This window comes from Protopterus annectens, chromosome 6.part0, assembly GCF_019279795.1.
Source record: "Protopterus annectens isolate FY-2018-M chromosome 6.part0, PAN1.0, whole genome shotgun sequence".
Lineage (NCBI taxonomy): Eukaryota > Metazoa > Chordata > Ceratodontiformes > Protopteridae > Protopterus > Protopterus annectens.
The window spans coordinates 974545387-974570951 of NC_056737.1; the positions used below are offsets into that span (position 1 = coordinate 974545387).

General features: G+C 37.6%; 1 protein-coding gene across 6 annotated transcripts in view; it reads left to right on the top strand.

Moving 5' to 3' along the window:
• Positions 1-25565, top strand: part of SYNE3 (spectrin repeat containing nuclear envelope family member 3) — a 1238698-nt gene that overhangs the window by 853531 nt on the left and 359602 nt on the right. For all 6 annotated transcript variants that reach the window (XM_044074612.1, XM_044074615.1, XM_044074616.1 and 3 more), the window contains one exon: positions 16077-16136. In XM_044074612.1, coding sequence (XP_043930547.1) covers positions 16077-16136 — 60 coding nt within the window. The remainder of the gene's footprint in view (positions 1-16076; positions 16137-25565) is intronic.

Here is a 25565-nt window from a genome sequence, read left to right on the forward strand (position 1 = left end):
CCAGCCTATCGCCATAGGCTCTGCGGTTCGCAGAACGGACACCTGCAGCTGTAATATAAATGAAATAATATTGGAATACACATCTCCATAATATCAGCTAGTTTAATTTCTTACATACATAATTAAATGTTACTTACTCAGTAGTGGGGCATTGGGTGTTTGCCGGGCCTCCTGGATCCAAAGGTTCAGTTGGTCCTGCTTGCGTCTCTTTAGGTCTGCATGGTGGTGACGGACCTGCTCACCAGTCCTTGGAATCCCTGTGGCACTGGTGAGATCATGAGCCAACCGGTTCCACGCCTCGGCCCTGTATGCTCCCCAGAGGACCTGGCCCTGCATGAGTTGGGCCTCATGATTATGGACTAGGAGCCAGACCATGTACCTGGGCTCCTCAATACCCCACCTCTGTGCTCGAAAGCCACTACCCTCTCCTACTCCTGTCATTCTGCCTGCAGGTCAGTTCTACAATTGTTTATGCTGTGTATTCCCGCCTATGGGGCTTATATAGTCAGTTTTTCCCGCACATATCTGTGATTGGCCATTTTGGAATTGTATCAACTTCAGTAAACCTGCATTGTCATGCTCCAGTTTGTATTCATTCCTATATATTAGCTATTATTGCATTTACAGGTACTGCTGTCATGGCTTAGTGGTTTGGTACCTTGACTATGGTGTATAGTATCCTGGGTTCGAACCTCGCCACTGCTTTTTATTTTTCATGACTGTCTAGACATGCTGAGGGGTGTGTCTGTGTAAAGGCAGTTTTGATACGGCTTGCTCAACGTTGCCTGTCGATTAGCTTGTTTGCGCAGTGCGCAGCTCCGCGCAAATGGGGTACGCTGGTTTAAGCCTCATTTGGCTATCAGCACGCATATTACGCTCAGCTCAGGTAGGGGCACTTAGATTTAGCATGTTAAACCACTGCTCAGCTACGGGCACTCATTTTGCACCAGTTAAACCACTGCTCATCTACGGGCAGATGCACTCACTCTGTTAAACTGTAGCTCAGCTATGAGCACATCTGGCACTTTTTCTTCTTTTGTTACATCACGTCTTCAATATAAATGGGCTATTTCATTACATTTTACATAAATTGTGGTTTTATGTGTACATATTTGTCAGGGACTTGTTTCCTGCTTATTTTGAAAAAAAAAAAAATTGGTGTTGTGGGGGCTCGAACCATGAATACCTGCTCTTCAGCCAACATCTCTACCGCTACGCTATTGCTTTTTGGCTTATTTTGCATATTTAGTTCTTATATGCTTTCCCACTGACTGCTAACTGTAGCTGCGCTACGGGCATGACCACAAAAGCGCACTCACGTTTAAACATCTTTACAATTTTAAAAAAATATATAACATGTTCATTTATATATTTTATGTTCATAGTCTGTGGGGGCATGTGTTGTGTTGTGTTTATTCACATTTCCGTGGACTCTGTTGTGGGTGTTTACTTTGGGCACTTTTACAGTTCTGGGGGCGTGTCCGCTTGCAGGGCTCAGCCTACGGACACGCCCCCTACTGTCTTACACGGACCGTGTTAGACTTAGGTGTGATTCAGCATGCTCTCATGAATATGCAGAGCATGCTGACATCACTCCGTTTAACTGCAGCCTCCGTGTAAGAGTTATAACTCTTACACGGAGGTTTCGTGAATCCTTGCCATTATGTATAATACTATTTACAAACCTCCATATTTACAAATTTATACAGTAAGCATTTCCATTCCTTTCCATTATTGTCATACAGTCATAGATATCTTCATTATCTTATTTGAACACCATTCCTTTTTCCACAGCCACTACTGAACCTTTCTTAAAATTGCTGCTAGTCTCCATTTACTATTAAATATGATTTAATTCAACCTTTCATTCCATCTGGTCCATTTAACATAAAATAATATTTTATCTGTTTTTCTAACATATTCCTTATTTTATGTCTGTAATATCCATATATAATCAGATCCATGTATATTTTATTTACCCTCTTTATATTTTCAAAGAAATTTTCATTACACAATTCTCACACACCTTTGCAACACTTATACATTGTAAGAAAAGATGTTCTGTACTTTCTTCTTTACCACAATATACACAGACTCTTTTACTGATTTTTGTATATGGCATATTTCCCCATTTGGTATTTTTTTAATCATTAATCTCTGTAAAAAATATTGACATTCTGCTTACTTATTACACCATGCTTTGCGTAATTTTAACATTATGATATTTTCTCATGATATTTGTATACCACATTTTCCTATCATTTTCTGTCTTATCAATTTTTAATTTCCATAAAATATATTTTCTTGATAACATCTCATTACTTTATTTAAACATGCTTTTTCTCTTCTGAATTTTTTAATATATCCTAATGCCCCTTATATTTGTTTGTTTGTTTGTGTCTTTCGGCTTTGCCCGGTCAGGGGTCGCCACAGCGGAACTCCGGTCTGCTAATGATTGGCAGTAGATTTTTACGTGCCGAGTTGCCGGCCCTGATGCACAACCTTCAATGAAGGTATGCCCATTCATGCATGTCTCAACACAGAAGACTATATTGTACTTTAGTAAATTTACTGCTAACTTTTCATTTTTATCATTTATCCAAAGCAAAATTTTGCACAAATTGAAAGAGGCAGCATAAACAACTGGATTTATTAATCATTAGCCTCCATTTTCTTTGTCCGTGTATAAGACTCCTCTCTTCATTGGATTCAATCTTTAAACCCATATGAAAGAAAAAAAATACTAGTATTATTTCATTTTCATAGATGCAGTTATTCCCAGTATAACTGAATTAATCAAATAAACCTTTTTATTAAAAGATAGTTTGTATGTTTTCCAAAAACAACAAAACGCCTTTATTTAATCTGGTATCCTATTCCATTATTCCTCACTTACATTTTTACCCCCCAAATCTTATTCCTAGCACAGAGATTTCTTTCCTCGAGAGAAATTCTCCTCCTATCTTTACTATATCAATCAGTTCTTTACTTATTTCTTTATTTAAACTTATGCCAATTAAATGTAAACATTGATATAAATAAGATGTAACTTCTTTAATCCAGACTTTGTTTCTCGTAATCAGTATAATATCATCCTCATAAGTAAACATGACTGGAATTTTTATCCTTTCATTAGTGATATATGTAGCATCTCTAGTGTGCAAATTTACATCTCTGGCTTATACGTTCATAACTAATGCAAATACTAAACTATTCATAGGACATCCCCGACATGTGCCAGTCTTTATATCTATTTCTTTGCTTAACCTCTGCCTCTTAACCATACAGTCACTAAAATTCTTACTTTACTTTTATTATATGCAGAATAAAATACATTCTTAATTTTCTTACTAATGTTATACTCTTCCATAATTGTCCACAAAAGTCCATGTTGTATCTCCTGTCATGATCTTGGTCTCATCAGTCCTGTTTATAATATCATCCATGAGTTCCCTTACTCTGAATAATAATTCCTAACATCCTTTTCCTTTTAAACTATATATGATATCTTCCATAATACTTTTTCCATAGTACTTTTCATTTTACTTTCCACATTCTTCTGCATTATTTTCATAAAAAAATTATAATCTGCATTGTTCAGTACTGTAGGTCCCCAATTTTCATTTTTATTTCTGTCATCTTTTTTCCATGCAAATTTAAGTTTACCACGGATAAATCTTCATACTTAAAAACCTTAATTTAACCACTTATTCATAACTTTCAAGAAGCATTTTTTCTTGCCAATCAATAAAATTCTTATGACGTTGGTATCCTATTCCATCCGATCCGGATACTGACTATAAATTAACTTGTCTGAGTACCTTATATAATTCATATAAATAAATATTCCTTTTCAATTCCTTATTTTCTTCTGCCAATTAACATGACATTCATTTTTGGACTTTCTGTTTTGAAACATTTTCTTTACATAATTTATTACAATATTCATAATTTGCTCCTGAAATTTTCTTACCTCACCTCTATCATTTGTACCTCAAAGGATGTATTTGCTTAAATAATAATTCTTTTATTTTCTCTTGATTCTTTTGATAAATGTTCCATTCTATCAAATGATGTTCTCAGCATTTCTTTCCAAATTCTTTAAATCAACCATAGACATTTGTTTTATAATTTATTTATTTATTACATCTGCCATTCTAAAAAAAACACACACATTTTGTATTTTTCTGTCAAAGCTAGCCACCACTCAGACCAGTTTTTATAATAAACTCTGATGGAAATGTGATCTCTCCATAAACACATATTTATTTTTTCCATTTTCTTCCTATAATTTCTCTGTTATTCTTGTATTCCTTTTCCCAATCTGATATACTCCTTATTTTATTGTATTGCTATACATATGGCTGAGTGATCTGAAAAAGCCTGTTACAAGTGTCTCTCCCTTAGCTATATTTAAACTGTGTGATATAATAGAATACTCTGTTTCTAACTTATATGTACCTTGAGTACATTTCCACAAATTAGTATTCCAAATCTTTAAATTATCACATTTTATAACTTAAAACATTTCTTAACACAATTTCCTCTCTTCTTCTTGTTTCCCCTCAAATCACAATTAAAATCTCCCATTAATATTATATTCTTGTTCATTACTGCATAATCCAACATTTTATGAAATAAATGTTCCCCGTCTTTGCTTGTCACATACAATGCTATAATTCTATGTACATTATACCATCTGAGATCCATAATAGTTCATTTTCCCATCATTGCCAATGTTATGTTCAATATTTTTACTGACTTTATACAAATCACAACTGTACCTCAACATAGTTCCTTTTTAGATTTCATATTGTATCTCCTCCAGAAAGTTTCTTTGTTTGTAATCTCTCTTCTTGTATCAAAAATCTTACAACTTCCAATGTTATTACATCAAAGTCACACTTACTTCATCAACTTAGGATGCCTGTTCTTCTGCTTATATTTTTGATATTATTTATATTTACAGAATGACATCAAGGATAAGGCCTAAACAGGGCAGAAGTGGCAGTTAAAGAAAGATAAAGTAAACAACAAGCTAGGTATGTAGGCATAGTACAAAATAATGGAAGCCATTCAGTACATTACAGGCTGAACTTGTCAAACAAACCCTTCAAGACTCACTCCTTTTCCTCAAATTAATTGCAACCTTGGAGGCAGTTTTTATATGTAAAGGTGTATGTAGAGGGGGTGAAGCCCTGCACACCAAAATGCTATATGGGATAGAACCCTCATCCAAAGAACTGTGATTTGCACCAGTTTTGGAGGGGCAGTCTTGACAAGTTCCATTTTGATAAGTTGAGACTGCACCACTATATTTTAATTTAATGAATAGTAAGTGGGTAAGACAGGAGAGCTAGGCAGGATGTTGGAGAGAAGCAGAGGAGTTGTTGGTGAGGTATGCAGTTTATTTGGTGTGGATATGGAATCTGAAAGAACCTGAAGATAAGACAGGGATTGATTTAGGGCTAGGAAGTATGGTTGATAGCCAAATATGCAGAAGGGGTGCAGAAATACTGGATGGAAGTGAATGATGGGGGGGTTACGAGAGAAGACAGGTGGGGATTGGAAAGAATGAGGAAAGGCAAGGGCTGTAGAACATGGATGGATATAGTTTGAGCAATAAAGGCAAAGTAGATAGGACAGAAGAGACAAGTAAGAGGTGACGGACAGACAAGAATCAGGATGTGAGGTGGAAGGCAGGAGTGACATAGCTGTTTGACAACAATAAGCCGTGATAAGGAGGCAGGTACAAACAGAGAAGGCAGATGATAGAAGAAATGCAGAATTAGACGAGGCCAGTTGAGGACAGCACCAGAAGGACTGCAGGAATGAAGTAGGCAGAAATGGAAAGAGAAGAGTCTTAGCCATAAACAAAGTAGAAGGAATAGTCAGAGGAAGCAGGTTGCCAGGAAGCAGAGGATTAGCTCAGTATGTCCTGGGGGGGGGGGGTCACAGGAGGAAAACCAAATAGGGTGTAGCTTAAGGTACCATTGCGTAAGTAGACATAGACCTGGTGAACAGGGGAAAAATAGCAAATCCCAGCAACTGTTGAAAGGATACTGCTGTTAGGGGATTCATTGACAGACTACATCAGGTGCTGGAGGAGAGGAGTTTAATGAAGGAGTAAATAGTTCCAGGCATAATCCTAACATGAGCAGATCCTGGAGAGATCAGACTGGTCAAAATAATTGCCCTTGTGGGAAGTAACAACCTTTTAAAAGGCCTGTAGATGATCCAGTGGACAGAATCAAGGATATGGCAGAACTTTGTTGGGGTTTGGGGAGCAGGTTAGCATTCTCTGAGTACCATAGACAAACAGCTTGAAAAAGAAAAATATGAAGTTCAACTGTAGGCTCATGAAAAAGAAATGGAAGGGACTAGGAATTATGGGAGTTTGGGGCTGTGGATGAGCATGTGAGAATAAGTTTTTCCGTAAAGACAGTATTAATCTCAAGCCATATAGAACTGTGTTACTGAAGCAAGGGCTTAATAATATATTAGACAATTTTGCCTTTAAAATGAGATAGAAAGGGAATGTGAATGGTTATCTTTGAAAGCAGGAAAAGATGTCCAAATGGAGAGTCACTATTCTCCTAGAGAGATAAAACTCTGAGCTGTAGCCTAGTAAACTCAAGTTTTTCTATTGGTGCGATCACTTGACAACACATCCAAGGATGTTGGTGTACCATTTGAGGGGGACAGTGGTTCGTACCTCAGTTTTGCCACTGCCCTAATACCAGTCCCTCAGTAAGAGAGTGGAAGCCCTTCCTGATGTGGGGAGCCAGTGAAGGGGAGATATGGGCATGTCTGCCTAAGCTGATGATTGCAGCCCCTTTGGCATATGTTGGGAATCGTATGACAAACTGATGGAGCATAGGCAGCCATTTCTGTGTGCAAGTGCTGACCTCATCACCAGGGACCATGTTAGGCCATAACATTTTTTGTTGCCAGAATGTTGGAAAGAGCTTGAGGTGCCTTCAGCTCTGTCTGGATAATGACTTCCCTCACACAATGTAATTTAAGATCAAGTGAAGGCTTGATAAAGGCACAAAGGTACAAACGTGAGTAGGCAGCTATGAGGATTTTGGGAGATAGCAAAAGGTGACAGCAAAGGGACAGAGGAAAAGGAAAGAGGAGTTCAGGGAGCCAGAAGGTCCATATTAGAAGGGGGATAGAGATGACGGGAAATGTAAAAAATCAATTTTGTGCAAGACTGAAGGTGGGAAATATTAGTTAGAAGTGGAAAGAGTTTGGTTGGTGTTAGGAGATGGTAGGATAAATATGGAAAACTAGATCCAGACATTAGTGATCAGCAAACTAGATGTCAACCAGACATAGGGAAGCTGCCAGTGATAGGGGGTTGGGAAATGGTGACTGCAGGAAATAAAGTAATTAGGAAACAGAGTAGTCAAGGCTAAGGGCAGGGGTGGCAGTATACTAAAGAGAAGAACTGGTGGGAGGGGTAATACAAGAGAAGGAACCTAAGCAAGTACTAAGCGGAAGAAGGGGAAAGGGAGAGGAATAAGCAGTAAACTTTTTGGCAGTAAAGTTGCTCAAAAGAAAGGGAAAAAATGCTGCATTGATACCCACTTTTGATTAATTAATACAAATGCAAGGGAAAATGAACTTATACTTGTTAGGATTCAGGTATAAGGGGTGGTGGGAGAAGTAGATGGTATTATGATGAGGGCCACAGTCTGTTAGGAAAAGGTTGGAATATCCCTACATCCCAAGTAGGCAAAGAGAACAAACCGGCAGACAAGGAGTTGAAAATATTGCTGAGACTAGGACAAGGAAAGTCCTTGATTTCATTTTTTTGTAGGAAGATGAAGTAATAAAGATGGAAGTCAGATGTTTGTTGGCTAACTGTTACCATACAGCAGTGTCTCTGTGTGCAGTGATTTTGGTGAAGAGGCCAAGAGAGATAGTAGAAGGGACTAGACTATGGCAAGAAAACGCGGCTTATAACAAGAATGAGGATGGGTGACAGAAGCCCGGTGGAGTGGAGATATTATTGGAAATCAAATAAGTTGTAAAGGAATGGAAAAAGGGTTATGTAGAGTTCAAGGCAAAAAGAAGGAGAAAATCAATCAGTTATAATGGAAAAGGAAAAACAATACAGGGAAGGAAGGAAGAAGCAGAGTGATACAGTGTGTTAATCAGGTGAAAGGAAACATGGAGGAAGGGCTAGCGGGACACTTAAAAAGAAGAAATATTGCCTTCTTCACATACACAGGTAAACTGAAAAAAATGAAAACCAGAGAACTAATTAGGGAGTGACAAAAGTGTGTGTATAAGTATTCACCACAAAAGCAAATGAAAAAGTACCAGGCTGGAAGGGTGACTGTTGCTTGGGAAAGATGGATGGATGGATGGATGGATGGATGGATGGATGGATGGATTTGGTAGAATCTGTGACAGAGCTTTACAGTCAGTCCTTTAGACAGGGGATGGTTCTGGGAAAGTGGAGGCAAATGCTGGAAGTGCTGATAAACAAGGATGAATATAGCAGTACTCCAGAAGACCTCAGGGTGGATTGTTACTGCGTAAGGCTGAGTTCGAGACAGCAATGGCTTCTGGAGTAGTATCACCAGATTAATAAGTTCTAGTATGAATCCATACAAGGAAGACCCTGTCTTGCTAATCTGATTCAGTTCATTGATTAGGTTAGCAAGGAGATGGGTGAGAGTAGTACTGTGTTTATGAATTATTTGTATTTCAACAAGGGCTTTGAAGAATGGAACAAGGGAGCAGCAACACGTGCTGATAGGAAAGGTGGTTGTAGAACAGGAAACACAAAACTAATTGTCAGGAGGGAACTGTTAGTTGATCAGAAGGTGACAAGAGGTGTTCTGCAGGAATTTATCTTTGGCACACTTCCAAGTAAGCTGCTAAACTGTAGCAACTGCTTGGTACATTGTAGCAAGAATCTTAAAAACAGGATGTGATAGTTAGTGGGACTGGCACAGCGCGCTAGTTGAACCAGCTATGCCTGTGCTGTCCAGCCTCAAGGAAGGCAAGACAAGATAGACTCTTTAGTAATATTTTCTATCCATGTACACAAAGCTGTTCTATGCAGAAACAATTAAATCCATTCAGCCAGCAGGAGGGGTAACCATGCAATCCAAAATGAATGCAAACATATGCAAGCCCATGTAGTTGTCGTACTTATTTACTGGAAGCTTCTCTTCACTCACTACACTCTCTATGACAGTTAAAAACTTTGATCATTGTAAGCCCACAATATCCAACCCAGTTATGTCTTTAGAGCATGTAGATTATCCTCTTAGAACATAGTTGTTTTGTTACACCTGTGTGTGAGTCATATCTCCATGAGTTGCCTTTGTGTGCATCACGTTATTTTGTTTGAAAGTCACTTGCATTTCTGTTATTGTTCTAATGAAAATTAAATCAAATAACATTTTCTGGCCCTGCAGAATCCCTTTCATAAGAGTTTGTTTGATTTAGCTATACTTCCTTCATAAATTAGTGGAGAGGCATGCTCGGAATTGTTATCATGAATAATATTGCCGTTCAGTTTAATGTAGAAGTTGCAGTGGTTGATTGAGGGACTAAACTAAAGTACTTTGTTCATGGGAGTTCTGAAGCACCACAGCAAACTGTCTGGTGATTCACTCATAAATGCCTAACAAATTCGATTAGATGTTCCATGTTTAATCAACACTTTTTTGTGTTAATAATGAAGAAAGACAAATATTAGATGTGGACAGAGTTAAACAACATCTATAGCAGGGGTGTCCAACCTTTTCAGTTGTAAGGGCCGCATTGAGTCAACAGAAATGGTCTGGGGGCCGACGGCAAGTGAGGACCAAAAAAAAAAAAAAAAAAGGTCTCACGTATACTGAAGAGCAAAAAAAAAAAAAAAAGGTCTTTCATACAGAAGCAGAGAAGTAGCTCCGTATTTAGTTGTTTTTGATTGGCCCATATGCCAGGGTATGGGCTAATCAAAAAAAAAGCTAAGCGGAGGCTGGCCCCTGGCTGTATTCAATCAATAAATTAATAAATGCATAATATTTACCCTAAAATTCAATATCTCATTCTAATTATTAAAAAAAACAGTTAAATCTAACATCTGTAACTACATCAAAGTTTATTTGTTAATAAAAAACACCAAAAATATACTAAATGTGTATTTATTGTACAGAAGTCTCATAAAATGAATTTTAGGAGGAATAAAATGTTGCTCCTAAGAATCACTAAGCTCCAGTGTTGTTAAATATGCAGTAATAAAATGATACAAGTACAACATATTCCTCCTTTTCATAATGGCATGCATATGTGCCTCTGAAAACAGCTAGCAGAGTGATTCCCCCTGTAGACTACTTGAAAACTAATTGGCTGCCATAGCTAACAGTTAACAGCCATCAGAACTACAAATTCAGCAAGAATGAACATTTTTAAATTGTTATATTAGCGGACCGGAGTTCCGCTGTGGCGACCCCTAACCGGGATAAGCCGCCCTAAAAAGACACAACAACATATTCAGCACCTATTGCCAGCTGCCATTCATTAACTTGCATAACTCAAGTCTCAAATGTTGCTTAGTGGAGTAACACACAGCAGTGCAAGTGGATAGTGCCAGACTTTAAGCTTCTAATGAGCATTCTGTCATTACATCCCCCCAGTTATATTTAATAACAGTTCGCTTTCCTCAGTTCTGATTAGATAGGATATGCTTTTCCTTGCGTTGCCACTGTGCAGCACCATGTGGGTCCTAAATGTTTTCAGCTGTACAATATTTTGCACTCTCGGCACGAGACTTAATTGGAATCAATCTTGGCACGCGGTGAAGTCCATTTTGTGTGTTTGTGTTTGTGTGTGTGTATGTGTGCGCACACGCACACACACACAACGCCCAGCAGTGGTAGTGCACGGGGCTACATTTACACTCAGAGTGGAACGCTGCAGTGCAGGATCCATGCACTGCCTTATCTGTCTACCAGTAATCCAGTTTTGCAAACTTTGTAATGCACCAGCCATTTTGCATCAGTGGATACTGGAGTTTTAAAATATTTAAAGATTATAACAGCTGTACTGTATTAGCTGAAAACTGCACTTTCAGTGGATGTACAGTACTGTGTTTATACAAGACTTAAACATGTCAGCTTACAGATTGCTTTAATTCTTTCAAATATATATATATATATTGCTGCAGCTAAAAAAATCCCTGACTACAAGCAATGTGGTACAATATTGCTTAAATGGGTATGATATGGTAAATAAGTTTTTCAAAGTCACTTTTACAGGATAGAGGAGGAACTATCATTTGCTGTAAGAATAATGACTCTTCAACAGGTACCCTTTCCCATCAAACCACACACACACACACACACACTCACACTCACACACACAAATAAGACTACATAAATTCATTAGTTTAGCAAACTTTAGTGACAATAGAATTTGATGATCAGCCCAGTGAACTAAAAGGCATGTAACTTTTCAGACATGCACAAATTTAAATTCCTATTAGAATTAGAGCAAATCTAACATCTGTTTTACATACACATACAATACATAATGATATTAATAGTGCATCTCTTTTTAATTAATGACATTAATTTCCTAAAACTAGCTTCAGCTCTTGAGTTTCTTTCATTTGACCTGGTTTTTACTGAACTAGAATTAAACTGAACCTATTTTAGGAGCTTTTCCATTAATCTGCTATTAACAAAATAAGGTCTACTCTAACGACTTACCTGTTACTGCAGGAGATGTGTAGTCAGTGTATGTATTAATTAAATTAATAAATATAATAATCCCCCTTCGCCGCGATCACAATCCTCTTCCTTCAAGCTGTTTATCACTAATGTATCTAGCGACGCAAAAAACGACCGGACGGTGCTTTGGCGCATGCGCAGACCAGCTGAAAGACGCTGGCATGAAAAAAAGGGAAACAAGTACTGTGGCGCATGCGCACAAAAGCTAAAGGACGTGGACGTGAAAACACACGGAAAAAAAGTTTAATTACTACTTAACCGTTCTTAACGGGTACTTAACGGGCCGCGGGCCGCATGGAAGAGCTCTGAGGGCCGCATGCGGCCCGTGGGCTGCGGGTTGGACACAACTGATCTATAGTAAGTGCAGAGGCAACCAGTATTACTCAGAAATTGTCTACACTGTACCCTGTTTAGCAGGGTCTATATTAGTTCATTGCAATGCAATTGCAGTGAACACCGGATCACTGACCCTAATTCAGTGAAAATCATTTCAGCAATTCACAGAATTTACAGAGAGCAAGTAAATACTTGCCCTACAGCACAATGGACTGCAAGCTATGCAAATCGAACCCACCCAAGTGGGGAGGGGGCTTTGCCCCCACACCCACCCAACTATATATACCAACTCTGAGATCACACTACAGTGGAGAAATGGGCAAGGTTGTGCTGTAGGGCAAGTATTTACTTGCCCTCTGTTAATTCAGCAAATCACTGAAATGATTTTCACTGAATGAGGGTCGACAATTGCATTGCAACAAACTGACATAGACCTGTTTAGCAGAGCTGGAATGAGCATTTGCAGAGCAACTACAGAATGGGAGATACAAAATTATCAAAAATTAATTGTACCTGTACTCATGCAGCGGCCTCCCACCACCCTGTAATTTTTATTTTTCATATAGCAGAGCAGCAGCATAGATTCAGAGACAATGAAGCCACTGTTTTATTATGCACTGACTTCAGGAGCATGCCATGTGGTACAGTCTGGCTCCGGAATGGCCAACTTGGCATTCTGTAATTACCTAGCTTTGTACACAGCTAACTTCACAGCTATCTGTTTGGAGGTACAGGAATAAAATTCAAAGGGGGATTTCTTGTAGCTGTCACTCTACCACCTGAAGGAGCTAGCTGATGCAGAATTACTAATTAAATTCTGCTAAATTAGTTTGGTAACAAAGGTACACTGCAGGTGACCTTTGGGCATGTGCTTATGATACTGGCCTTTAGTCCAGCCTGTTCAGTAAATAAATTTCAAACATACACATGGGGTATGGAAAACTGGACATTTGCAATTTAATATGATTAAGGAAGCATGAAGAAGGACCTTAGGAGATTGGGAGGAATGATCTAAGTAGCAGTTGATTCACTATATCCATTCTAAGCGTATGGTATAACACCGGGGGGATGACAGTCTAGGAAAAGAATGTGCTGTTGGAAGAAGTAGGCTATAAAACAGTACAGCAGAAGGAAACATGAGTTATCATTACAGAAAGTCTATACTACTAAACATAGTGAAAGAAAGAAGAGAAGACAAATCAAATGCAGTTGAGCTTAACTAGATGAGTGAAATCCAGGAATAAGAATGTAATATTGTCCAGTGTTAAGGCTAAAGTTGGAGATCCATATGCAGCTTTGGAGGCATTAAAGAGAAAGAGAAGTTGCTGTGCTGGAAAGGGTATGCAAAATGGTGATCAGATGGTGAGAAAGACTTAAGATATGATGTACAAGGAGGGGCTTTTACACTCAACTGTTTTCTTTCTCGGAAAGAGAAATGATAGGGGGATATGTTATGGGTATATGAAGAATAAGGGAGGAATATGAAGGAATTTCATTACAAAGGAAGGACAGGGAGTGTGAAGACTGTTGAAGATGGGCTAAAGGCTGCCAGCCTAGTCAAATAGAATTTGATACATAATTCTGTCATTTGTAAAAATAAATGTAAAATACAGGCTTGTTTCTTAAATGAAAGAAAGTAAAATATAAACTTCAAGATTGTAGCAACATTGCCATCTGTTGTAAGGAAAAGTAAGCCAAGCATTTCACATCTGTTCTTTTGAAGTTAAAATTGTCTTGTATACCCTTTGATCTAGATACCGGTGCTGAAGAGGCTAGCTGAACACATTCTTTCTATTGTTTTAACTTAGGGAATAATTACTAGAGTGTACATGTGACATGTCTTTTATGGTTGTAGTTTCCTGAGCAGGTGTTAGATTATTAAATAATGTAGCCTGTTGACCTGGGAACTCCAGACTAAGTGTCAAAATGATGTAATGTGTGTACTGGGAAAACCTAAGTGTCAAAATGATGTAATCTGGGAGGACCCAGCAGAAATGTTAGTGATATTAAACTATTGTTGAGAGAGGGACTGTAAGCATTTTGATCTTGATATCCAACTCTCAGCACTGCCTTATACTCTCTTTATGTAAGTACTATCGTAGAAGTATGTTTTCTTGTAGAAATAGCTAGCACTGTAAAGATTAGACTTAAGTGTTTTTCTGTTATATCAGAACTTTCCTACTGTATTGTTTTAAGTTTCTGTGTGATCTCTGAACTCTTGGATAGCACTGTGGTGTAGTAGTATTGTCTTGTGTTTTTAATTATTTATTATTAAATATTTTAAAAACCTTTTACGTGTGGCTGGTTTGTGTAGAGTTAGGTTAAGCTCTAGAGTACATTGCATATTTATAGAGTTTAATTGTACAAAGCCACTCTAGTAAGCCTTATACTGGTTAGTCACACTTACCAATTGGATAATAATATTGCACAGTAATAATTGGACACCCTTTTAAGGGCCTTTGGGTAGCTGATAAGTATTGGCAGTAATTACTACCATATAGTCTGGGTAAAGGGGCACAGCTGGAGAATCTGTGTCAGCCTTTCCCAGGAGTGTCTGTGAAGTTGTATAAATACTTATCTCAAAGTGTGTGTGGTGTGTCAGCTATCTGGGCAGGGACTAGAAGCACTAGTGGGACAGAGAGGGTACTGGAGGTTAGCTTGCCAGCTAGGCTGAGATCTGGACCCTATAGCTGTGCCAATGGGGAGTCTTATTGGGGACCTGGGGAGCAAGGGAGCAACCAGCCCCAGACTGACTGTGATCTCTGTGTGCACTTAAGGGAAATTGTACTTTACTGTGTGTATTTGTTATCCTTTCCTCTTATATGAGACGCCCTCCCTGGTGCCTGGTGTTAGTGGTAAGGATGAGGCTCCTTGATTGCTGGGCCAGGGCACGGCCGTCACAGGGAGCATGACCAGCACACCAGCAGAACACATTTTAGATATGAGGAAGTACTTTTGTATAGAGAAGGTAGCAGACAAGTGGGTCCAATTACCAAACTCAGTACTAGAAGCAATGACAGTAAAGATTACTAAATCAGCTTGGTTCATCTGAAAGGCTCGGTTTGCAGGAGTAAGGAAGCTTTCATGGGCTACCTGCATCACTGAGACACACTAAAGAAAGTGAAAGTTTATTTTATCTGTTCAATTTATGTCAAGTTGCCACATGTTGTTCCTTGATTATGATGTTGTCATGTTATGTTGTATTATGCTATGCCATATTTTGTTGCATATGTCATGTTATGTTCTTATATGTTATGGATTCAGGTAACTGTTATTTTTGAACAGGTCCTTTGTAGACAAATTCTTTGAAAATGCGCAAAAGTAGTTTTGCTAGTCACAGCGAAACTTGACATTATTTCTACACCTACCCATTTCCGGTAGATTCTAAACACACACGCACACACACGCACACACACGCACACACACACACACACACACACACACACACACACACACACACACACACACACACACATATGTAGTATGGCTAATCATAAAGTCCTTAAAAATCTTACCTGCTGCTGATAATACACCAGAAGATACTAGTTATCTCAGCGAATGACATCTTCTAATGTTAAAAAAATGTATTTTCCTTGAGGGGGCTACCTACATCCTACATATGCCTCCATGAAAGTATCCGTGTGGATTTAATGATTCTAATTAATGCTTAGTGCCGCACCACAGAGACAGGAGAAAAACATATTACACTATTCAGTGTAATCACTGTATCTTGACTGTAAATCAGTCTTTTCCCATAAAATAGGATACTGAAGTTTGACTGCTGGGGCTTCATTTATCATTGGCAGTACAGTTACTTATTAATGCTCAAGTAAAATCTGATCCATCTAGTCAAATTGCTTTCTAACTATGTATAATCTTTCACTATGGCAAAAATGTACCTTTTTACAGATGTTGAAAATATTATTTTCCACCTGAGTAATGTCGTGTAAGGTATTGCTCAAAGACTGGACTAATTTAAACTCTATTAAATTATAGAACAGAAGGATTTAATGCCAGAATGGATCAAAATGGAAAGAATGGCAACTTGTTTATCGGGTAAGCACAACATTAAAGATAATATTAAAGTGTCTCAAATGTAATGATACTTAGCCTGAATCTGTTTTTAGAGTAGGGCTGTTATTTATCTTGATAACCTAACTTGCATTTGTAGAGGATAGTACTCATTTAATATTTAACTTCTTTTTTCTCTTTCATAATATTATGTACCTTACATATCAAATTGTTTTTATAAAATATGGTATTGACTATATTTATTTTTTTATACTTTATTCATCTGTCTCTAGTTTTCCCTTGCTGTATAACCTGATATTTCCAGACCCCAAGTAGGTGTCTACTTGCCCTCTTATTTCCATATAGGAGAAGCAGGTTGGATAATGGGCTGTTGTTGGGCTGTCACACCGAGCAGAGGTTATTTTATTATTTTATGCTGTTCAACTCCCTGTCTCTGACTTATTACCTGCAGTGATATCAGTGTACACAGGAAATCTGTACTTCCATTCATTCACTTTCTGCTCACCTGCTCAGTAATTATTACCTGTCTGCTGTCGACCACCTTATAAAAACTGACAGTGGTGATAATGAAGGAGAGAAGAAGACCATATCCTTCCTCATGAGAAGAGAGCAGTGGCCATGAACTCCTCATTCAACCCCTTATCATTGTTTTAGCACTGTGGTATATGCAGTAATGAGCAGTATTTGTTTTTTAAGGTGCACGGATTGAAATGCCTCCCCTGCCCATTAGACTGTCCAGGTTTACTATTACTTTACACTTTGCTTGCTTTCCATAACACTGATAGCTATGTAGATAAGGTTTAAAAATTTATTCATCTGTATCACTTAACATCTTTCCTATGACATAGTTCATAATGTTAATATGCCTACATCTTTCCTATGATATAGTTCATGATGTTAGCATGCCCATAGCTCTCAACCTTCCATCTCCAAAGTGAGGAACAGTTCATCTTATAATGTGGAACAAAATGGGCAAAATGTGGAACACTTACAAACAGCTTACTTACAGCGTCACCTAGGAAGATCATAGGATGGTTAACAACTGCTATTTTTGCATATAAAACTTATCTTGATGAATTAATATGATTCTGTTCTCTTTATCATAGACATTAGTTAAAAAATTCCTAGCACTGAATATGTCAGATGCTTTCAATGTGGAACTTTGAGAAACATGAACATTTTAGGACCTCAGATGAGGACATTCCTCATAATGAGGTACACTTGAGAGATATGAGCATGCCTACATCTTTCCTTTGAAATAGTTCATGATGTTAGCATGCCTACATCTTTCCTATGAAATAGTTCATGATGTTAGTATGACTACATCCTTCCTGTGACATAGTTCATGTTAGCCTGTCTACATCTCTTCTATGACATAGTTCATGATGTTAGCATGCCTACATCGTTCCTGTGACATAGTTCATGATGTTAGCATGCCTACATCTTTCCTATGACATAGTTCATTATTTTATCATGCGTAAATTTTTTCTATGACATAGTTCATGAGGTTAACATACCTACATCTTTCCTATGACATAGCTCATGATGTTAGCATGCCTACATCTTTCCTATGACATAGTTCGTGTTAGCCTGTCTACATCTCTTCTATGACATAGTTCATGATGTTAGCATGCCTACATCTTTCCTATGACATAGTTAATGATGTTAGCATGCCTACATCGTTCCTGTGACATAGTTCATGATGTTAGCATGCCTACATCTTTCCTATGACATAGTTCATGATGTTAGCATGCCTACATCTTTTCTATGATATAGTTCATGATGTTAACATGCCTACTTCTTTCCTATGATATAGTTCATGATGTTAGCATGCCTACATCTTTCTTATGACATAGTTCATGATGTTAGCATGCCTACATCTTTCCTATAACATAGTTCATGATGTTAGCATGCGTACATCTTTTCTATGATGTAGTTCATGTTAGCATGCCTACATCTTTCCTACAACATAGTTCATGATGCTAGGATGCCTACATCTTTCCTATAACATAGTTCATTTTAGCTTGCATGCATCTTCCCTATGACATAGTTCATGATGTTAGCATGCCTACATCTTTCCTATGACATAGTTCATGATGTTAGCATGCCTACATCATTCCTATGACATAGTTCATGATGTTAGCATACATGCATCTTTCCTATGACATAGTTCATGTTGTTAGCATGCCTGTATCTTTCCTGTGACATAGTTCATGTTGTTAGCATGCCTGCATCTTTCCTGTGACATAGTTCATGATGTTAGCATGCCTGCATCTTTCCTATGACATAGTTCATGATGTAAGCATGCCTACATTTTCCTTATGACATAATTCATGATGTTAGCATGCCTACATCTTTCCTATAATATAGTTCATGATATTAGCATGCCTACATATTTCCTTTGGCATAGTTCATGATGTTAGCATGCCTACATCTTTCCTATGACATAGTACATGACGTTAGCGTGCCTAAATCTTTTCTATGACATAGTTCATGATATTAGCATGCCTAAACCTTTCTTATGACATAGTTCATGATGGCAGCATGCCTACATCTTTCCTATGACATAGTTCATGTTAACCTGCCTACATCTCTCCTATGACATAGTTCATGATGGTAGCATGCCTACATCTTTCTTATGACATAGTTCATGAGGTTAGCATGCTACATCTTTCCCTGTGACATAGTTCATGATGTTAGCATGCCCACATCGTTCCTATGACATAGTTTATGATGTTAGCATGCCTACATATTTCCTATGAAATAGTTCATGATGTTAGCATGCCTACATCTTGTTTATGACATAGTTCATGATTTAGCATGCCTGCATTTTTCCTATGATATAGTTCATGATGTTAACATGCCTACATCTTTCGTATGACATAGTTCATGATGTTGGCATGCCTATAGCTTTCCTATGACATTGTTCATGATGTTAGAATGTGTACATGTTTTCTATGACATAGTTCATGTAAGCATGCTTACATCTTTCCTATAACATAGTTCATGATGCTAGGATGCTTACATCTTTCCTATGACATAGTTCATCTTAGCTTGCCTGCATCTTTCCTATGACATAGTTCATGATGTTAGCTTCCTTATGTCTTTCCTGTGACATAGTTCATGATGTTAGCATGCCTACGTCTTTCCTCTTATGAGTAGTTCATGATGTTAGCATGCCTACATCTTTCCTATGACATAGTTCATGATAGCATGCCTGCATCTTTCCTATGACATAGTTCATGATGTTAGCATGCCTACATCATTCCTATGACATAGTTCATTATGTTAGCATGCGTGCATCTTTCTTGTGACATAATTCATGATGTTAGCATGCCTACATCTTTCCTATGATATAGTTCATGATATTAGCATGCCTAGATCTTTCATTTGATATAGTTCATGATGTTAGCATGCCTACATCTTTCCTATGACATTGTTCATGATGTTAGCATGCCTACATCTTTCCTATGACATAGTTCATGATGTTAGCATGCCTACATCTTTCCTATGACATAGTCCATGATGGTAGCATGCCTACATCTTTCCTATGACATAGTTCATGATGATAGCATGCCTACATCTTTCCTATGACATAGTTCATGATGGTAGCATGCCTACATCTTTCCTATGATATAGTTCATGATATTTGCATGCTTAGATCTTTCCTTTGACATAGTTCATGATGTTACCATGCCTACATCTTTCCTATGACATTGTTCGTGATGTTAGCATGTCGACATATTTCCTATGACATAGTTTATGATGGTAGCATGCCTACATCTTTCCTATGACATAGTTAATGATGTTAGCATGCCTACATCATTCCTATGACATAATTCATGATGTTAGCTTCCTTATGTCTTTCCTGTGACATAGTTCATGATGTTAGCATGCCTACGTCTTTCCTCTTATGAGTAGTTCATAATGTTAGCATGCCTACATCTTTCCTATGACATAGTTCGTGTTAGCCTGTCTACATCTCTCCTATGACATAGTTTATGATGTTAGCATGCCTACATCTTTCCTATGACATAGTTAATGATGTTAGCATGCCTACATCATTCCTATGACATAATTCATGATGTTAGCATGCCTACATCTTTTCTATGATATAGTTCATGATGTTAGCCTGCCTCCTTCTTTCCTATGATATAGTTCATGATGTTAGCATGCCTACATCTTTCTTATGACATAGTTCATGATGTTAGCATGCGTACATCTTTTCTATGACGTAGTTCATGTTAGCATGCCTACATCTTTCCTACAGCATAGTTCATGATGCTAGGATGCCTACATCTTTCCTCTGACATAGTTCATTTTAGCTTGCCTGCATCTTTCATATGACATAGTTCATGATGTTAGCATGCCTACATCATTCCTATGACATAGTTCAAGATGTTAGCATGCATGCATCTTTCCTATGACATAGTTCATGTTGTTAGCATGCCTGCATCTTTCCTGTGACATAGTTCATGTTGTTAGCATGCCTGCATCTTTCCTGTGACATAGTTCATGATGTTAGCATGCCTGCATCTTTCCTATGACATAGGTTATGATGTTAGCATGCCTACAGTTTTCTTATGACATAATTCATGATGTTAGCATGCCTACATCTTCCCTATGATATAGTTCATGATATTAGAATGCCTACATCTTTCCTTTGGCATAGTTCATGATGTTAGCATGTCTACATCTTTCCTATGACATAGTACATGACGTTAACATGCCTAAATCTTTTCTATGACATAGTTCATGATATTAGCATGCCTAAACCTTTCTTATGGCATAGTTCATGATGGCAGCACGCCTACATCTTTCCTATGACATAGTTCATTTTAGCCTGCCTACATCTCTCTTATGACATAGTTCATGATGTTAGCATGCCTACATCTTTCTTATGACATAGTTCATGAGGTTAGCATGCTATATCTTTCCCTGTGACATAGTTCATGATGTTAGCATGCCCACATCATTCCTATGACATAATTCATGATGTTAGCATACCTACATATTTCCTATGATATAGTTCATGATGTTAGCATGCCTAAATCTTTCTTATGACATAGTTCATGATGTTAGCATGCCTACATCTTTCCTATAACATAGTTCATTATGCTAGGATGCCTACATCTTTCCTATGACATAGTTCATGATGTTAGCTTCCTTATGTCTTTCCTGTGACATAGTTCATGATGTTAGCATGCCTACATCTTTCCTATGACGTAGTTCATGATGTTAGCATGCCTACATCATTCCTATGACATAGTTCATGATGTTAGCATGCCTGCATCTTTCTTGTGACATAATTCATGATGTTAGCATGCCTACATCTTTCCTATGATATAGTTCATGATATTAGCATGCATAGATCTTTCCTTTGACATAATTCATGATGTTAGCATGCCTACATCTTTCCTATGACATTGCTCATGATGTTAGCATGTCTACATCTTTCCTATGACATAGTTCATGATGGTAGCATGCCTACATCTTTCCTATGACATAGTTCATGATGTTAGCATGCCTACATCTTTCCTATGACATAGTCGATGATGGTAGCATGCCTACATCTTTCCTATGACATAGTTCATAATGTTAGCATGCCTACATCTTTCCTATGACATAGTTCATGATGGTCGCATGCCTACATCTTTCCTATGATATAGTTCATGATATTTGCATGCCTAGATCTTTCCTTTGACATAGTTCATGATGTTAGCATGCCTACATCTTTCTTATGACATTGTTCATAAGGTTAGCATATCTACATCTTTCCTATGACATAGTTCATGATGTTAGCATGCCTACATCGTTCCTATGACATAGTTCATGATGTTAGCATGCCTACATCTTTCCTATGACATAGTTCATGATGGTAGCATGCCTACATCTTTCCTATGACATAGTTCATGATGGTAGCATGCTTACATCTTTCTTATGACATAATGCATGATGGTGGCATACCTACATCTTTCCCTATGACATAGTTCATAATGGTAGCATGCCTACATCTCTTCTATGACATAGTTCATTATGGTAGCATGCCTACATCTTTCCTGTGACATAGTTCATGATGTTAGCGTGCCTACATCTTTCCTATGACATAGTTTGTGATGTTGGCATGCCTACATTTTTCCTATGACATGGTTCATGATGTTAGCATGCCTACATCATTCCTATGACATAGTTCATTATATCATCATACCTACATCTTTCTTATGACATAGTTCATGATGTTTGCATGCCTTCATATTTCCTATGACATAGTTCATTATGTTAGCATGCCTACATCTTCCCTATGCCATAGTTCATGATGTTAGGATTCCTACATCTTTCCCATGACATAGTTATTGATGTTAGCATGCCTACATCTTTCCTATGATATATTTCATGATGTTAGCATGTCTACATCTTTCCTATGACATTGTTCATGATGTTAGCATGTCTACATCTTTCCTATGACATAGTTCATGATTTAGCATGCCTGCTTCTTTCCTATGATATAGTTCATGATGTTAGCATGCCTACATCTTTCTTATGACATAGTTCATGATGTTAGCATGCCTACAGCTTTCCTATGACATTGTTCATGATGTTAGAATGTGTACATTTTTTCTATGACGTAGTTCATGTAAGAATGCTTACATCTTTCCTATAACATAGTTCATGATGCTAGGATGCCTACATCTTTCCTATGACATAGTTCATCTTAGCTTGCCTGCATCTTTCCTATGACATAGTTCATGATGTTAGCTTCTTTATGTCTTTCCTATGACATAGTTCATGATGTTAACATGCCTACGTCTTTCCTCTTATGAGTAGTTCATGATGTTAGCATGCCTACATCTTTCCTATTACGTAGTTCATGAAAGCATGCCTGCATCTTTCCTATGATGTAGTTCATGATGTTAGCATGCCTACATCTTTCCTATGACGTAGTTCATGATTTTAGCATTCCTACATCATTCCTATAACATAGTTCATGATGTTAGCATGCCTGCATCTTTCTTGTGACATAATTCATGATGTTAGCATGCCTACATCTTTCCTATGATATAGTTCATGATATTAGCATGCCTAGATCTTTCCTTTAACATAGTTCATGATGTTAGCATGCCTACATCTTTCCTATGACATAGTCCATGATGTTAGCATGTCTACATCTTTCCTATGACATAGTTCATGTTTGTATCATGCCTACATCTTTCCTATGACATAGTTCATGACGGTAGCATGCCTACATATTTCCTATGACATAGTTCATGATATTTGCATGCCTAGATCTTTCCTTTGACATAGTTCATGATGTTAGCATGCCTACAGCTTTCCTGTGACATTGTTCATGATGTTAGCATGTCTACATCTTTCCTATGACATAGTTCATGATGGTAGCATGCCTACATCTTTCCTATGACATAGTTCATGATGTTAGTATGGCTACATCTTTCCTATGACATAGTTCATGATGGTAGCATGCCTACATCTTTCCTATGACATAGTTCATGATGATAGCATGCCTACATCATTCCTATGACATAGTCCATGATGGTAGCATGCCTACATCTTTCCTATGACATAGTTCATGATGGTAGTATGCGTACATCTTTCTTACGACATAATGCATGATGGTGGCATACCTACATCTTTTCCTGTGACATAGTTCATAATGGTAGCATGCCTACATCTCTTCTATGACATAGTCCATGATGGTAGCATGCCTACATCTTTCCTATGACATAGTTCATGATGTTAGCATGCCTACATATTTCCTATGTCATACTTCGTGATAGTAGCATGCCTACAGCTTTCCTATGACATAGTTCATGACATTAGCATGCCTATGTCTTTCCTATGACATAGTTCATGATGTTAGGTTGCCTAGTTGTATAGTCGAACAACAACTAGAAGTGTTAATAAAAGGTTTTCTTAAAACTATGTTTCTCTGATATTGGGACAGCTTAAGCTTTAAGGCATTTCTAACACATGGTTTGACTTTTATTGGTACACAAGTACAAAACCTTTAATTTGGCCTCTAAGAGCACACAGATAATGTACAATTCAATCTATAATTAAAACTGGAATGTTTACTTTAATAATGTATCTTTGAATACATTAACTAAAGCTTAAGCAGTATGAATGTAGAAACTTAAATCTGGCAAATGTACCCAGTACAAATACAATTTTGAGTGGTGTATATGTTTCATGTAATGATATAACTTTTTAATCATTAATAAAATAAACAGTGCAGACTGTTGCTTTATTTTCTAAAAAAAGTAACTTAGATATCAGAAAGACTTGTTTATTTAATATGCCTTTTTGTTTTGCTTTCCAATTGTGTTTGGTGATTTTGTTAAGCTCTTATCCGGTTATCTTTCTTTGACTATTGCTGTTTAGCATATTTTGCAGTAGTTTAACACTGAAGTCCTTTTGCATTAAAGAAGATTGTCCTTTCCCACCACCTTTATTTATTAAGTGAACTTTTCACTGAGAACTTAGTTGATGTACTTAATAAGGAAATAAATGAAAAATAAAGAAAACTGTTTATACAAACATTCCAAGATATGCACTATTATTACTTTTTCTTTACTTGTTTGCTCCTTGCAGATTTTCATCTTACTGAATCATTTTCTAAGTAACAGCTGTCTCCAAAGGTGCCCCATCAGAGGACTAGTTTTATTCTCCGTATGTATCAACCATGACGTTGAGGGGTTTAACAGTGTATGGAGTATAGGGAGTTTTGCCCAGTAATTTTTTTTCATTCTTTTTTTCAACTTGAGTGTTATTTCTGCCTCTTTAGTTTGTTGGAATGACATTCAGTCCTATCACTGCTGATTATCTGACTATAAATCATGACATATTTATCTAAATCCGAACTCAAGTGACTAACAGCAGCATGACCCCACATAAAGAGACTATCATCTTGAAGGACAGCACTCTGGATTCTAGTGGTACATCGAGTTCCAGGGTGCTGGCCAGAGAGCAAAAAGAGAAATCAGAAGCTCACCGGAAGTATTTTTGCCCAGCAAGCTTCATGCATAAGATCAGGTAGTCTATTGCAGGCAGGCAAATACAATGGTATTATGTCAGATCTCTACTCTGTGCCGTGGATTATCAGTAAAGCAGAAAACCATTTGCTCACTGTGTGACAGATCATAAACTCATTCACCCAGTTACTGCCCTTTTAGGTGCATGTATATGTATTTTTTGTGGTTCCGTGGAGGTAAGGTTTAAAAAGCAGTGAAAAAACTCATCAGGTTCCTTGTGCACAAGATGAAACTTGGCAAGTATTTATTATTAAGCATAAAAACATTATTGTGAAGGGAAGAAATCAGTGTACTGTGGTTAGCTAAAGTTAACTTAGTGTGGCTAGATTTACATAGTTATTAGGTCTTCTGCTTTAAAGGAAATCTTAAATGGGTTCAGGTGGAAGCTTGATAGTACTTTCAAGCA